This window comes from Aptenodytes patagonicus, chromosome 4 (assembly GCF_965638725.1).
Source record: "Aptenodytes patagonicus chromosome 4, bAptPat1.pri.cur, whole genome shotgun sequence".
NCBI classification, from domain to species: Eukaryota; Metazoa; Chordata; class Aves; order Sphenisciformes; family Spheniscidae; genus Aptenodytes; species Aptenodytes patagonicus.
In genome coordinates, this window is record NC_134952.1 from 55,149,539 (window position 1) to 55,166,451 (window position 16,913).

Genomic DNA, 16,913 nt, shown 5'->3' on the forward strand with positions numbered 1-16,913 from the left:
GTGCAAGCTCGGCAGGGGTTCATGCGGGAACACGGGAACTGCCACACAAGATCAAACCAGTGGTCCATCAAGGCCCAGACCCCGTCTAGCACTGACCAGTGCCAGATGTTTCCAAAGGAAGCACACAGCTCCGCTAATTTAGCTCACAGCTAAATTTGTTTTTTAACCTGAGGCAGTCAAGAAAATCCTGAAGGTTGGAGGTTTACACTCATGCTATTTAATCCTAAATTGTGTAAGACCTAGGCTCTCACAGATGCTCACGGGAACAGGCTCTTGCCAGGTACTGGTCACAACAACGTGTTTATTTTATAGCTGAAACCACAGCTCAGGAAGGCACCCCTCCTTGCAAATCTCAAAGTCAGTGATACTTCCCCAGACTAAGGGAGAGAGCATCTGATCACCATTGAAAAAGCCAATGAGCTTCAAGACAAAAACCTGCAGATATTCTCATAGGCTTGTCATTTTTTCAGTTATATATATCTATATACAAACACATACACGTATGTGCACAAACATAGATATCCTTTTCCCCACTGTAGCTACTTCACAAAGCACATGGACCTTTCCACGAGGTCAACATGAATCTCTCACGCCAGCCAGGGATCAGAGCCCAGTAGCTGCTTGCCATCCATCCTGCCCTGAATGACAGGCAGAATGAGGATGAGCTTGCAGTGCAGGAACAGGAAAACCAGACTGTATCAGTCTAGAAAAAGAGAAAACCCACTGAGCCACAAGCACGCTAACACACTTGGAGAAAACAACTGCCTCCAAGTAGTGTTTATTGCAAGCCATCAGAACCCCAATTCACCGCAGAAAGATAATGCTTTTAGGGTGACCCTCCTGCCATCACATGCTTTGATGGATATGAAATGGAATAAATAGAGTGTCTCGGAAAGCTCTCCTAACCAATCTGCAAGGCAACACTTATTATGTTGGGTTATGAAGTCTCTCAAATGTCTGTACTACAGGTTTCAGAGACTAACTGGGGAAATGTATGAGGAAAACGAAGGAAAAGAAAAGGGGAATTCACAGGAGTCTGAGGGATAACAGATTTCCTGTTTCAGCTTGACTGTTCAGAAGTTGTTTAATATTTCTACAAACAAAGTGTGAGCTAAATTTTAAGCTGCTGGAGATATGTGAGCTGTGATGGTACGCCTTTCTGTGGCTGCACTGATTCCATTTAGGGTAGCGCTACAGGGACCACATTCTCACCTCAATGGCGGTTGTATATCAAGAAAAAGAGCCTGCCTTCATTTCTGATTGTAACACCCATTTTATAGTTTCCTCTATGTCCCCTTCCAAACTACATAAACACATGACAGGACTTTTCAATCCATACACATTTACACAGTGCACATGAAAATAGGGTCTCACAGGGTTTATTGAACACACTCCAGTTACTGCTTGGCCACAAAAGTGAATGTCTGCAGCTAGTCCTTACTGTGGACTATCACTCTCTGCTGGAGTGCTGTAAGAGTGCAGCAGCGGATTTAAAAGATAATTACGCTGCACACTAACTTGTAGTACCCGTATGACTCCAAGTATATGAAGCAACATCTGTGGCCCATACAGTCAGAAAAAGAGGCTTTGACCAAGCTGCAGCTCTGCTACAGAAAGCAAAGTGTCTGGTAACACAGTCGTGCAGCAGGAGACCATTACAGCTGGGTGCTGGGTGCCACCCACCCCCTTCTGCTCCTGGGCACCTGGGAAAGGGAGCAGGTAATGGGGGAAGACGTTACAGTTCTGCAGTGTTTAAGCCCTGTTCGGTGACTATTGTGTTCTGAGTGATCTAGACAACACCCAATGAGCTCCATTTCAAATGTCCTAGAAGTGGTTGGTTTCCATGAGCATGAAGAGCCTGGCATGCTGCCATAAATCAAACAAGCAGCTGGGGTCTGTGTGCCCAGGAGGCAAATACCACCATGATGGGATGAGCCCTGCTGCCCCGATGGCCAAGGCAGCCCGCTTTCTACTCTCCTCTCCTAGGGAAAGAAATCACTTCTCAAGGTCATCATTGCAAGTGAGGATTAGTGAGGATTCACACCTTTCCGTTCACTTCTACAGGCATACTTCAGCACACTTGCTTAGTTTGGCAGAGCACAGCTCCAAGCATGCTTTTCCCAATACAGGTTAACCTATCCTTCTACCCCCTGCGTGACCTGCTGAGTAACAGCTATCACAAAACATGCAGAGAAAGCTTTATGACCCTTGAAGAAAATAAATCAGACTAGCATGTGACATTGGTTGTCCACAGCTGCATGAATAAGGAGGCAGGGATTCCCTCCATAACTGGCTGGAAAGAAAATAATTGCACATATAGCTCCTCCTAGGAATGAAATAAAATGTTTTTGGAAGAATTAGATATTTTAAAAAGGAAGATTTGGAGGCAAGCTGAATAACAGGGGATGCCCCCTGATTTTATTTTTTTTTTACCTTCTGCAGGAAAGAGTCCTTTTTCAATGCTGTTTATAAGTGTCTTTAAAACACAGCCAAAAGTAATAGGAATACAATCAATACTAGATATGAACAGAGACACTTTTTCTGTAGCTGCAATTAGCTGCTTTCAAAGAGCAGGCGATGAATAATGTATGCAAAAGGGTGGGTGGAGGGTTTACTTATTTTTTCTTTAAGCAGATTATTTTAGCATGGGTGAAAGACTACCAAGCTAAAGAATAGTGTTCAATATCACGCAGTGTATAAACAGCTGTGGCTTAGCACATAATAAAAGCCATTAAGGGGCTGAGCCAAAAAATGTATCTAGCTATGAGGAGGGGAAAGAGGCAAAGTACCATGTAATGATTGCTTAGATTCACATTTGCCATGCAGCCTTTGTGCACATGAGTCCATTCTGCAGACTAAGATCTCGCCTTTCTCTTCATTAGGTCTTCCTAAACTGCTTCAAATGGTATCTTGCTGTTTTCAGAAACTTTTTTGATGCCAAGGCTGCCCGATCACTCAGTAGACATTAAGATCTAGAGTATGAATTGGCCACGCATGCAGATAACAGGTGAGAACAACAGGAGTCATCCCAACATTGGCTCTGGGTGGCCCTCGGCGTGCTGTGCCTGGGGCTAAGCAGGACAACTACTTGCTTACTTCTACCTCGTAGCAAGGAGGGGTGAAGGACACCAAAAGCTTTGGCTCCATCCTCTTCACCGCATGGACTAGCCGAGCCCATGAAGGGTAAGATAAAAATTCACCTTCGTAATAATAGGAGAGGAGATTTTCCAAGCCAGGTGCTCCGGCACCTGTCCCTCTGCTTAGCTGATTTGTCACCCTGCTCCTCCGCTCCCTTCTCCTTTGCAGCACAGGTCTTTATTAAGAGATTACCTCACACCTTCGCCGCCGCACCAAACTCACACTGGCACATTTTCCTCACTTCTGGCTATGATTCAGCATCCCCCCCAGCTTGAGGGCTTGCTGCAGAACGCAACTCTTGGTTAGAAAAGCAAAAGTCTGAGCTGGTTTTGTGGCAAAGTTTATCTTTGGCTTTGCTCACATTTAGCTCCAAGTCAGCAAATAGCTTCAATGCAGTTGACTTTGCATAAGCATATTACCACAGGTCTTTAGTTACTACATTTTGCCCCTCCGTTAATGCACAAGCAAATAAAGGCAGTCTTTTTACCTCATGTTCTCCTTCCTGTGAACTGTCACATACATTTCATAGACTCTCCCTTGTGGAACGGCCCCTGCTGGGATCAGCAAGCTTACTCCTGCAGAACAGAAGAGACACAAAAGATAAAATGGAGAAAAAAAAGGCAAGTGGGCCTGTGAAGAGCAGTGACAGGAGAGGCAGAAGACGAAGCCTGTGATGCCAGATTTTCTCCCAACCTCGCCAGCAGATTCTAAATGACCTCAGCAACTCGGCAGAAAAAGTATTTACTGCAATCCTGGCACCTCCGGTGGTCAGCTGGTCTGTTCTTATTCCTCTTGTGCATCGGCACTGAAATAGGGGAGTGGAGAAGAGGATTTTCTTCCCTTCCATTTTATCTTATTTAAAGAGCAGACAGACGGTTACGCTGCTGCTTACCTCGTAAAATGATGGAAAAACAAACAACTCTGACTAAAACTTCCAACAGCTGTAACGGGACATCTCTCCCTAGGCAATTCTTACTTAATTAAAATCAGGAAAGAAAGGCAGTGCAGCACTGTCCCAGGAAGCAACAAGAACTAGTTGTTTTCTGAAAGATGGCTTCTGCAACTGGCATCCTGTCTTTCAATGCACTCAGCTTCTAATTAGACTACCGGGGAGACAAAACTGGGCTTCTTGGTATTTTGAATGTGTCTAGTCCTGTAGAGTGGCTCAAAATCCGGGTATCCAGCCTTGAAAAAAATGTGGGCAAATATGCTCTGTGCCCTTTTCAGTGCTGATTAGCTGCACACTTGATTACAAAACACTGTTCTTACATTACAGCCATTTCAGAAATGTAGCGAGTCCCCAGAAAACAGAGGGTCCTGTCGTTACACGACAAACATGGCACATGAACCAGTTATTTCACTCTGCTGGACATGTCTCAGCCAGCTGCCTTCGCAGATGTGGATTAGCTGGGAATCAGCAGCAAGGATCTTAATACAGTTATTACTACATAGCTGAAAACAAACCTACAGGCAGATTATTTACATATATACAAATGCACAAGAGAGGCTTTATAGAAACTTTGTACAGCTCCGTCTCCTCTTCAGCATACATGGTTTGGTTACGCTGGTGCCCTCCCATGTGTTGGTGTACAGGGGCTCAGTCCCATACCTGGCTTTGAAGGGGAGGGATTAGCTAGGAGAGCATTTTGCATGAATGCCTTCTGACACTTGTTTATTTACAGGCCTGTTACAACCTCACTTGTGCATGTTCTCAGCTGTAACAGGGCAGGCGTAGCGTAAATGAAGGGCTTTGATCATATCACTAGGAGGATATACATACATCTAGAAGCAGCACGGAGGCATACATGGTAGCAGTAGAAAGATTGATACATTTTACAAAACATATTTTAATCATTTTGAAGGCATTACAGCAATAAATAACCATTTTTTTTTCTTTACAAATTGGTATTAATATATGTGAATTAAATGTGACTAATAGACATCGCTGACAACGTGCACCACCATGGCATAAGAAACCTGAGTATTAATATCTACCTTCAGCTGCTACTTAGAGAAATGTGAAATCCAGGATTGTATAGTATGAATTTTCAACATTGCTCAGCAGTGAGCACCAGATTTCTTTAAGTAGTTCAGCTTTCACTCAGGCTCTTAAATTTAATAGCTGTTTTTGCCCCCTGTTCCACGGTAGCTCGGAGAGGAGGGCTGCTGCTCACCGACCACTTTTGGCTGCTTCCTGGGCAGTTTGGGGCTGCGTCCCGGAAGGACCAAACCACCTAGGTCCCGGGCCACCTAGGCATTTTGCTTTCTCCATAACATCAACAAACAAGAAAAGATGTAGCAAAGGAGCAAGAGGCAAGGGTAGGCACTATCTCCTCAGTCAGGGCACCGTGCTGTAAATGGCCAAGAACTGACCACCAGATGTAAGGGAGGAAGGCAGAAAAGCTGTGAGACCTTGAGCTATCTCATCAGCAAGTTGTGGTCTCACATGTATTGTGGTCCTGCCTGGACTCAGAGCTCCAGAGAAACCGGGCAGGGGGACTCATGACCACTGTATAGCCTGCATATTCCCCACATCCAGTGTTTTATGCATTTGATTCAACCCCACTTCAGATGTTAATGTTGCTCTTCATTAGCACGCCAAACCCATGGGAACATCTAGGTGCTGAACTTCCTTTGAATGTCAACACTTCATTTAGGAACCAAACAGCAGTATGGCCCTCCTAAAATATCTGGCTGTGGAAACCGAGCTCTCCCAAGGCTGCCCAGGAGCTCTCTGGATGCTCTGAAACTGCCTCCTGGTGCCTGGGTGGCTTGAAGGAAGCCCGGCAGCCTGGCTTCATACCGTATGAGAAAGACTGAGCAGCACTTTGCAATTACATCAAAAAGCACTCGCTGCTCAGTCCCTGTCTTTCCTAGTTGTAAAACAAGTCGACAATATGTATAACAAGGAGAGAAATATAGAAAAGACACTCTTGGGCCTTATTTTCCTTGGGTGTGTAATGTGTGCAGGAAAAAAAGCCTTCCAAAAATTAGTATTCTGCTGTCCTGCTTCAATACCACACAGTCTGCAATGAATTGGAAGTGGAACAACCAATTTGTTTTTTAATTAATTTGTCCTTTTTATGTGTGATGACAAGATTGAGACTTTCTGGTTTGGAGTCCCTTTTCCAGAGCTGCATGAAAGGAAAAGGTCAAGGATGTTGAATCTCACTTCACACAGGGAAGCTCTGAAGCCTCGCATGTCTCAGAAAGTGGCTAAGAGCCCTGCAATATTCTGTTAAAAAGGTGGCCAGGACTTTGGGAAAAGAATACTTGAAATACTTTGGTAGACCTAAATGGAGGGTAAAAACCATCTGTTTGTTCTGAACAAAGAAAAGGCAGAGTCTCTGGAGTGACCCTGCTTTTTCCTGCATAAAAGCAAGTTAAGTCCACTTAAAAACACAAAACAACTGAGCCTTAAAGCCAACACGGCTAGCACTTACCTGAATTGGGAATTACTAGGTGACCTCCTAAAGAGTTGAAGGTCCCAAATGCAGTGCACGACGGGTCTGTTTGCCGAGCAAGGCTCTGGTTTTTCATGTTCAGGGTCTCATTCTCCAGCAGAGACTGTGTGATCTGCGGGGACAGCTTGGAGGAGAAGTCAGAGAGGTCATCCTGGGGAGTGACTGCGCCAGAAGTGTTATAAACCTTGATTTTCAGATTGGGCAGCGGATCCAGGATTGGAGAATTGGTCATTGGGATTTTATCAGAGACATCATGCAAGGCGTAAACAGGACCCCTGTACATGGCTGCAGCAGAAGTGAGGTCTGGTGGTACCGCCAGGAGGTCTGCATTGGAGATGAGAAGGAAGAACCGTATTACTTCTCTATTCTGATGACTTTCTTCTGGGTAACGATTTGGGTTTGCATTCTACATTTTGCATTTTGCTTTTCATACCAAAGGTTAAGATACGCAAAGTCCTTGCAGACTGACCTTGGTCTCCTTTTCCATGCATTTCTCCAGCAAACTCCCAGGGCTCGTATTGCCCCAGCCGCTATGGAATCTAATTGTCATACAAAATTACAGCACGTTTCTGCTCTAAGGATTTTTCACTGGGATTATTTTTCCAGGCTGCACTCAGATTTCCAGTATGACATGCTTAGCTTCAGGGCAAGATGTTTTCCATACTCAGTAGATCTAGTTTTATTAACTAATACCCCCTCCCTAAATGCTAAGTGAGAATCATTAACCCATTTTTCTAATTGGCCTAACGATAGCATTCCTGAAATAAAGGCCAGAACAAACCTATGACGTCATCGTGCCCATGACTCCCCGCAGTGGGGGATTAGTACCTGCATCACACTCTTTGGAGATTTGTTTTAAAAGTATCCCCAGCAAAGAAAATGACACTTCTGCTAATCTTCCCACATGACAACTCTCTTGTCATCTTAACTCTTACTTTGATTTATTCTTTTTGCACACATATCGGGAAAAAAGAGGAATTCTACAGCCCTAATATGGGTCTTGAAAAAGCCAGCACTAACTTTAGAGTGTTTTTTTCTGGCCAATGAAGTGTGGAAATAATCAAGCTGTTATGCACCAGTGATAAAAATGCTCATTATTAAATGATGTTCTACCGCAACTACATCTTCTACATTGTTTATTGAAAGTACAGTACTTCTTAAACTACTATTTATGCCTGTGGAGACGGGGCACAGTAAAAAAGGCTATTAGTGAAACAAAGGGTAGGAAGATGTGATAGAATTACTGTACTGTAATATCACTCCTGTGATGAATCCTGCCTCCGTTGTTTCTGTCAGAGCTTTGCCTTTGATTTAAATTTGAGCTGGACCTGTATTTCCCTAAATGTCTCTGTGTTTCACTCTCACATTCACACTCTCTCTTCAGAAGTTAAATTCCTCTGCTTTATGCTCTTGAGCACATCTGAAAAATGCCAACGTGGGTTTTGAGCACTTGACCATCAGAAACAAATGGATATAATCTTTCTCCCTTTTATGAAGTGCCAACAAGCATCCAGCGAATATCATTCATGCAGCCCAAGAGACCACAACCTTATAGCATCTCCCCAAATTGGTCAACATGGAGTGAAATGACAACTAACCTTGCCTTGCAGCCTTGATGTTAACAGGCTGAAATCCCCCATTTAGTGCCGAGGAGTCGATAATATCTGACTCAAAGTCACGGTGGTTCTTGCGATAGACAAACAGGGCCACAACCACGGAAATAGCCAGGCACACGATCACGGCTATGACGATCCCAACGTAGAGAGCAACGTCATCTGAGTCAGGAGCAGCTAGAGGGAGAGACGCCAGGAACCTTGAAGAAATGTGTTCCTCACAGGGACTTTCAAGAAAACACATTCTTACTATTCTCGTTTCCTGCAGATATTTACTACCTTTTTTATAGGTTAATTTAAAATCCATTTCCAAAGCTATATAACAGGTCTATGCCCTTTTGACGGAAAATGATCTTTGATTTCTCTCTAACTTGTGTTCTGACTCTTTCCCCATCTACTCGTTCATCCAGCTAGTACCCAGGCTGTGAACTACTAAGCATAACACACGTTATAGACTTAGTCTCATGAAGCAAATTCACCCTATGAAATAAAATAGTATGTCATAGTGACATAGTGTCATAATATTGGTATTTAGTGGTTCATCTGATAACAAAAAAAATCTTGTGGGTTTTTAAACTTCAGAAGCCTTATTTTTTAATTAAAAAAGAAGTCAAAAACCCCAAAAAGTCAATTTCCTATGGAATACCTGGAATATCAGGATGTATCTTTGAGTTTGCTTTTTTTTGAACTATAATTTGTCAAGCCATTTTTCCCTTCCATCCATTTCCCTTTAAAAAAAATTAATCTAGTAAAGCAGAGAATCAAACACTGAATTCTCATCACTGGCATTAACACATCTGTATTTGGATAAAAGCCAAAGCAAGCACAAGAAATAATGTGGTAATTTACAAAAAGGAACCCAGATTTATTAGAGCTGTCTTGTGAGAAAATGGCTATGATATTTCTACTAGCTGCTTATACCGTATCTTCGGCACTAATTCCAGGCTAATCTCTAGCATCATTATCCACTAGACATTTTTTTCTGAAAGGTCTGAATATATGACCAAAATTTGATGTGCTTCTATACAGTGAAGAATCCCAGTTTTAGAGAGAGTGTAATGAAAAAAGAAAGTGCAAAAACAAATAAGACTTTTTTAGTAGCCCATTTTTGTTAGTTTGAAACATGTGAAATAATTTTTATTTTACTTTTTTGCTCCCTGCCTTCTAGCCATTTAAGCCAGGCTGCCCTCCAGGGCAGAGGTGAGAGCTAGCAGATGTTGAAAGGGACTGATCAATCTCTGTAAGCTCCTAGCTATCAGACCTTCAGTGTACCAGCCTCGAAACATCATATTTTTTTCCTCAGCGGTTCAGGAAGCAGATCTCTGAGTTCCAGCTCAAAGAAAAGTTACCTCTCCAGCACATTTCTTCCATTTGCTAAGGAAATTTTAATGAGAAGGGGGTTCATTCTCTCCAGTTTCTGTCGCTGAGGCAGCATCTTCTCCCATTTTCCTCGTGCATAAGGGCCATTATCATTCTGTGTCAACCCGCTGACAGAGAAACACTGCGACTGCTGTCAAGCAAGCAGCATGCCACTTACTCTGCCAGATAGGTCCCTCTTTGCATAGTCACACAGAGCTGGCGTAACAGTAAAGCTTGACCCAAGGAACAGCATCAAATTAGCATCCAGGAACATAAAATCAAACATTAAACTTACAAGAAAATCCATATTCATTCTGGGTTCTCTGTTCAGTTGAAATAGGATAAATGAAACCTTAAAAAGAAAGAAATTAAACAAAAATGGGAACAAAATCAAATTAATGAGGAGAACAAAAAGGGAAGCATAAAAAATGGTTTAATTAAAAAAAAGAAGGAAAAGAAACTGATGGCACTTTAAAATTCTGATACAGCACAGAATTATGATTTTGCATCCCCTGTCTCCTCCAGAGTCTTACTAAGAATTAATAAGCAGGCAGATTGAATTTCTAAGCCAAAATCGGTCTCGAGTCACTAACTTTGGAGTGCTTAAAGTCTTTCTTTTATTGAGCATAAACTCTAATGGATCTAATTTATTTCAGACATCAAGGGTCATTAGCATATGGAAAGTCTTTTTTCCCTATCCCTGCCATATGCTTTAATTCCCAGGACATGTTCGGTGAGGCTCTAACAGTTTTTTTATTTAATTATAGTAGCTTGCTGTTGATCTAATAGAGCTAAAGGAGACCTGTCGTCACTGGTCAGAGGTTAAATACCCATTTGCTGAGCAGAGTCCACGCACAAAGCCCTCTCTCTCTATTTCCCTGGAATTATTTTATCCTGTCTTTAATACATGTTCAATAGGAATTCCTCAGGGAGCAAAGAATTTGTCAGCAAACGGGGAACTGAGTGGCTTCTCTTTGAAATTATTACAAAATCAATAAGGCCCCTGGGGTCATAACATTATTTATTTGAAATCTTTGCAAGCACCGTATATCGACAAAATCATAACACAATTTACAGCTGTATTTCGGAACTGATAAATAAGAGAGATTGTTTCCTTTGTCTTTCCTTTCTGCAGCTCCTACAGCATGGCACGCTGGAGCTGCTTAGTTCGCACGAGCCCTATGAACTCGCTAAGCACCTCCCAGCTGCTTTCCATCCATATGGGAAACGAGTGAAATGCTCCAAGTCCCATCCTGCCGGAAAGGTAAATGACAAATCCAAAGTATGCGGGGGAGTCTCTGTCAGGGACGGGATTAGAGTTGGTGTAAGACAGCAGGTACCTCTCCTCCATCACCTTCCCTTCAGTGCTTTTGAAGGGAATTTCACCCCCTCTCCTTGGATCGCACTGCGAGGAGCTCGCACAGCCGGGGACTCCCTGCAGGTGAAATGAAACTGGAAAAATGCACTCCTGGCGCGTGCCTAATGCACAGGACCACATTACAGGCAGACCAGAGTAATAATCCCCAGCTCCCAGAAATGCTGAGTTTAGGTGCTCGGCATCTGTTGTGCTCTACATAGCTCTTCCTGCTTGGCTGCGCTGCTTGCTAATGAAGATATAGTCTATCCCAATTGCAGGTATAGACATACCTCCTCCCGAAATTTCCAGACATTAACTATCACGTAAATGCTACCTTAGCTGAAATACCAGATGTATTGGGTTTGCAAGGCAAGGTTTTGGTAGCGGGGGGGCTACAGGGGTGGCTTCTGTGAGAAGCTACTAGAAGCTTCCTCTATGTCCGACAGAGCCAATGTCAGCCGGCTCCAAGAAAGACCCACCGCTGGCCAAGGCCGAGCCGATCAGTGATGGTGGTAGCACCTCTGCAATAACATATTTAAAAAGGGGGGAAAAAACCCAAAACAAAACAACTGTGCAACAGCAACTGCAGCCAGAGAGAGGAGTGAGAATATGTGAAAGAAACAACTCTGCAGACACCAAAGTCAGTGAAGAAGGAGGGGGAGGAGGTGGTCCAGGCACTGGAGCAGAGATTCCCCTGCAGCCCGTGGTAAAGACCATGGTGAGGCAGGCTGTGCCCCTGCAGCCCATGGAGGTCCATGGTGGAGCAGATATCCACCTGCAGCCCGTGGAGGACCCAACACCAGAGCAGGTGGATGCCTGAAGGAGGCTGTGACCCTGTGGGAAGCCTGCGCTGGAGCAGGCTCCTGGCAGGACCTGTGACCCATGGAGAGAGGAGCCCACGCTGGAGCAGGTTTGCTGGCAGGACTTGTGACCCTGTGGGGGACCCACGCTGGAGCAGTCTGTTCCTAAAGGACTGCATCCTGTGGAAAGCACCCATGCTGGAGCAGTTTGTGAAGAACTGCAGCCCGTGGGAAGGACTCACATTGGAGAAGTTCATGGAAGACTGTCTCCCATGGGAGGGACCCCATGCTGGAGCAGAAGAAGAGTGTGAGGAATCCTCCCCTTGAGGAAGAAGGAGCGGCAGAGACAATGTGTGATGAACTGACCACAAACCCCATTCCCCATCCCCCTGCACCGCTGGTAGGGAGGAGGTAGAGAATTCAGAAGTAAAGTTAAGCCCGGGAAGAAGGGAGGGGTGGGGGGAAGGTGTTTTAAGATTTGGTTTTATTTCTCATTACCCTCCTCTGATTTGATTGTAATAAAATAAATTAATTTTCCCCAAGTCGAGTCTGTTTTGCCCGTGACGGTAATTGGTGAATGATCTCCCTGTCCTTATCTTGACCCATGAGCTTTTTGTTATATTTTCTCTCCCCTGTCCAGCTGAGGAGGGGAGTGATAGAGTGGCTTTGGTGGGCACCTGGCATCCAGCCAAGGTCAACCCACCACACCAAAGCAAGAAGAGCTGCTTTTTGATGATGATGTTTTTTTTCTGAGACATCATGGGATAGACTATATTGCCTGTAATATCTATTTAAGACTTTATTTCACAGCAATGATTCCAGCCTTATAATTGCTTTTAGAAATATTATGTTCTTACATTAATTTATTTGGTACTTTGTCGTAAGTTCACCTATGTGTACTCTCAACACACGTACTCAATCTTTCGTAATAACTGTTTCCTACTTCTACTAGTGTACTCCAGGTATTGGTCATAAAAAGTCAGGCGAGCAACTTCTGAGGGCTTGAGTGAGTGCTCAGCAAGTCTGGGCATTAATTTACAGTACCCTAGTTACACCCCACTTACTCCCCAGATGAACGCTGAGGCCCATATTCAGTCAACCTCAATTTCAGCTATAGCCTTATGCCCAATATTTCCTTGGGCAACATGTCTCTGGAGACCAAGAGGCAGCCAGCAGGAAATACAAGGCACAAGGACAAGGTGGAATTTAAGCTGACTGCATCTCTGAACACCTTTTTGCCTCATACTCAAATCCATTGGGAAAGCTGAGGATGTCTCTCTGCACTTCATGTGCTCCGGCATGTTCTCGGCGGAGCTGGCATGGGGCAGCACGCGTCCCCTGGCTCTGCATCACCCACGGAGCTCGAGCTCACCCACGCAGAGCCAGAGAGGCTATTCCTCTCTCCTTACGTTGCATTTCAGCTGGCAAGTTTTGCATTCAAGGTTGTGTGTCATTCCTGCCACATGTGAAGTGATCTAGCAACTGTCACTCAACGGGCACAAGGGACTGGATTAGCTGTGATATTATTGAAAGCGTTCTCTCCTCCCGAGAAAATGGAAATCCAAATTCAGGTCTTTTCAGCAAAGTAAACAAGCGTGGTCCTCAAATACTCTAAAAGAAATCTACCTCATTGCAACCTCTTCATAGACGCTGTTTGTCACAAATACTTATTTGCATCTTACAAGTTTGCATAGATTCTCTTACTGATAACTACGGAGAGCATCCTTGCAGCTACATAAGAGTGACACCAATTTCTTCAGCAGAAATGTTTTGTGTATGTATTCAAAGGCATATCTATTAAAATAGGAGGATGAGGCGAGGATACTGCTTGCTGCTTCCATTAGCCTCACAAACCAACATGCTTAGTAAAGTGTGCTTGATTTTATTCTGTGCGTGCTGCAAGCTGAACCAAGCACCCAACTCCAGCCAACTGTTTCTGTGCAAACATAGCCTGGCTTGCACAAGTGTCTGCGAGGACACATTTTCAGCCTGAAAAACATGTGTTTTTTACATACAAGGAAGGCATGGCGGAAGTGGAAGGGTTAAGGGCTGCTGAGTGAGATGCCATGCATTTGAGTCATGGGCGTGCCAATTTTTTGCTGAGGGACAAGAGTCATAGCTGACCAACCTGGCTGTAGATGGATAGGTGGCCACTCGTCCTGGATGTAAAGTCCTTGTCGAGCTGATGGCACTACACAAGCTAGGCTGTGGTGATCATACAACCCTGTTTGCTCACAGTATGTGGGCAGGCTCCCCTGGCTGAAGCTAGCAGAGACCTTACCTTGGGTTGACTTTCAGCATCCCAGCCCAGCTGGCAACCCCAGCTGGCCAAACGCCAGCTCCATTTGCATTTGCAAATTAAGCACATTTGTTGGACATCACGCAAACATGGCAACTACAGATGCCTTCTGCCATGTGGGCAGGACTTTTTAGAATAAAACTACTTTTAAACACTCCTTTGTCATGAAAGTGCTCTTCCAAAAGGGAGCCGGCATTGCAGTGGCAGCAGTAAGGGGAAGGCTTGCAGCCATGCGCTGGTGGTGGTGGCTGGGCAGGAGGTAGAGTTATTGCCATGCTCCCAGCACAAGAGCACAGGTATTGCTTTAGAAAGTTGGCGTTCACATTGGTCCCTCTGACTACGCCTTCAAACAATGAGAGAGGACATTTTCATCAGATAATGATGCAAACCTGCTGGGAATAGTAACTGAAATAATGAAGAATGACTTCCCTCCTCTCTTCAAAGTAACTGCAGTGAAAAGAGATCTTTTTCTTGTGTTTTTTTTTTTCCTCCTTGTATCAACAGCGCTGCTTGGCAAGTACCTGAGGGTCTTCTACCAGGATCATCAAAATTTTTAATGAGGGTGAATTTAGAAAGGTGCTGGTGGATTTGACTCTAGGAAGGCTGCTGAGGCTGCTGACTCACACTTGGAGCAGCTGGTTTCACAGTGAGCTACTTGCTTTGAGAAAAGTAATTTAAACTTCTTCCTACAGCTTGTTGGGAAATGTACATTTTCAAAGGGGCTTTTGATGTTTTGTTGTGTAACTTAGTGTTGGATGAGTAAAACAGTAATAATCATACTTTACACTTGCGTAGTCCCTTCTGTTCGAGGCTCTCAGAGGCTTACCAAAAGCGGATACTTATTTCCCTCATTTTACAGGTACCTCACCCTATGTCATACCTGGAGAATCAGTGGGAGGCTTGGGTTAACGCATAGAAATTGCACCACTGTAATTGCACGGTAAATGCATTCATTAAAAAGCCTTTCATTAAGTTGATGTTTCTCCATGCATTCTACTTTACATTCCACTTTAGGCTTGTAAATACATTTTTTGTCCCTGTGGAAGTGCTTCTATTAAGTGTTAAAGGTGGGCTTTTTTTAACTAATGTAATTACACTAGCACAAATCCTTTGTACAAATGCAGAGGTATCATTATAAAGGTGCATTACGTAGGCATTGCCTATTCTTTTTCTATAAAGCATGCAAAGAGCAATTTAAGCACCTTTATAATGATGTAACACAGTGAGAAGAGTGAAGAAGGGTGAATATGTCAGATTGTACTGAAAAGATAAACCAGTCCAATGTTGGTATATAGAAAAGACTTCAGCAGGCTTTTTATCAATTTAGTTTAACTGAATTTCAGCATCAGTCGCACTTGCGCTGATTTGGTGAATTGTGTCCATTTAACTAAATAGATTTTCAAGCTCATTTAATTTATTTGGTGCAGTTAGTGAAGGCAGATGATCCTCAAATGCTGGAAGTCCAGCCTGAGCATTCTGGTCCCACATGCCTTGCTCTGACCTTCTGGAAACACATTTGTGCCAGAGACCTCAGGAGACTCAACGGCGGGTCTCTGTGGCTGAATGGCCTTCAGCGTATCTCCATGTGTGGGATCATCTGCCTTAGGGGGTTAGCTTTGACAAATAGGCAGGCTGACCCTTTTTACAGCATGAATTCATCTGCTGTGATTTTCCTTGGGAGAAGTAGATAAATCTTCTGCCAAGTTGGGGAAAAATGAAGCATTTGGGAATGGAAGAATCTCAGACCTATGAAAGATAATTTTGCAGAGATTATGGCACTGACTCCCTTGAGACTGAAATTGAAACAGTGTCACCAAATAGTCACCAAAACAACTTTTCTAAGCTCGCTCTTCCGCTGCGGAAGAATCTACCCCTCAGTCTGTTCATGGGCATATATACACACACATGGTGCTCAGACTGGGAACTCAACATCATGACCATGGGCACCCTGAAATCCTGTGTTTGATTTTACCTAGAAAGCCCTGGGAATATACTGCCTTGGCCTGCAAACTGGTATGTTTTAAAGACAACTTTTATCCCTGTGGTATAAAACACTAGGTCACGGCTTCATACAGAGTGAACTTTGTAACTGGCTCTCCTTTTTGGTCCTTAATAGATTTTGCTAGCTTTCTAGTCATGCTGAATTTGTATTAATGGATATAAATTTTAAAGTGAATTGATCAGATTATGAAAATATTTTATTCTGTTGCTTGCAGAAAATAAAATCTTCACATAAGAGAGAAAGAAAAATTCCCAGTTTTCCATTTGTATTTTCCCCAGCTACTTTCTCTCTTCCCAGCAAGTAACTAGGTAAGATGGTGGAGTAGCTGAAGGTGATCTTTCCGGTCACATATTCACTAGGGCTTATACAGTTCGGGTCATATTTACAAAAATATTTACAATTATCCTGCAAAGAAATTGCTTTATACCATTAGCTGCTGAGGTCACAGTTAATGATACATATTTTGAGACTGTATCAAGGTCAGTGAGAGTTGGAGACATGAACTTTCATTTAATAAAGTGAAGATTGCATAAAGCACGCCATAACTGCTTGTTTCTTTAATGCATCACATTTTAATCCGGCACCACTTGCTTCTGATCTATAAATGCTCTTTATCCTCTATGTAGCAGTTTCAAAAGGAGCTAAGGTCACGTAATTATGTGGCCCTTTTGAAAGCCTAGCCACATGACATGTCTCAATAACATCCTGTTGCAATGAACTCAACAGGTTGAGCATAATATATTCTAACAGCACTTTCCCCCTTCTGGCTCCAAAGTCAATGCCCTTAAATTGCCTATAAGAAAAGAAGAGGGCACACATTCAACTGCTGCCTTTCTTTCTCTACTTTGATGGCTTTATCCAGTGTAGCGACACTGAAGTAG

At 43.6% G+C, this 16,913-nt stretch overlaps 1 protein-coding gene across 2 annotated transcripts in view; it reads right to left on the minus strand.

The window, feature by feature from the left end:
- UNC5C (unc-5 netrin receptor C) overlaps positions 1 to 16,913 on the minus strand; it is a 272,875-nt gene that overhangs the window by 27,045 nt on the left and 228,917 nt on the right. Inside the window, exons 8-11 of one of the 2 annotated variants that reach the window (XM_076336781.1) lie at positions 9,870 to 9,926; positions 8,201 to 8,392; positions 6,582 to 6,926; positions 3,626 to 3,713 (exon numbers count right to left, since the gene is read on the minus strand). In XM_076336781.1, the coding sequence (XP_076192896.1) occupies positions 3,626 to 3,713; positions 6,582 to 6,926; positions 8,201 to 8,392; positions 9,870 to 9,926 (682 nt within the window). The remainder of the gene's footprint in view (positions 1 to 3,625; positions 3,714 to 6,581; positions 6,927 to 8,200; positions 8,393 to 9,869; positions 9,927 to 16,913) is intronic. The other variant, XM_076336783.1, reaches the window with a different exon arrangement.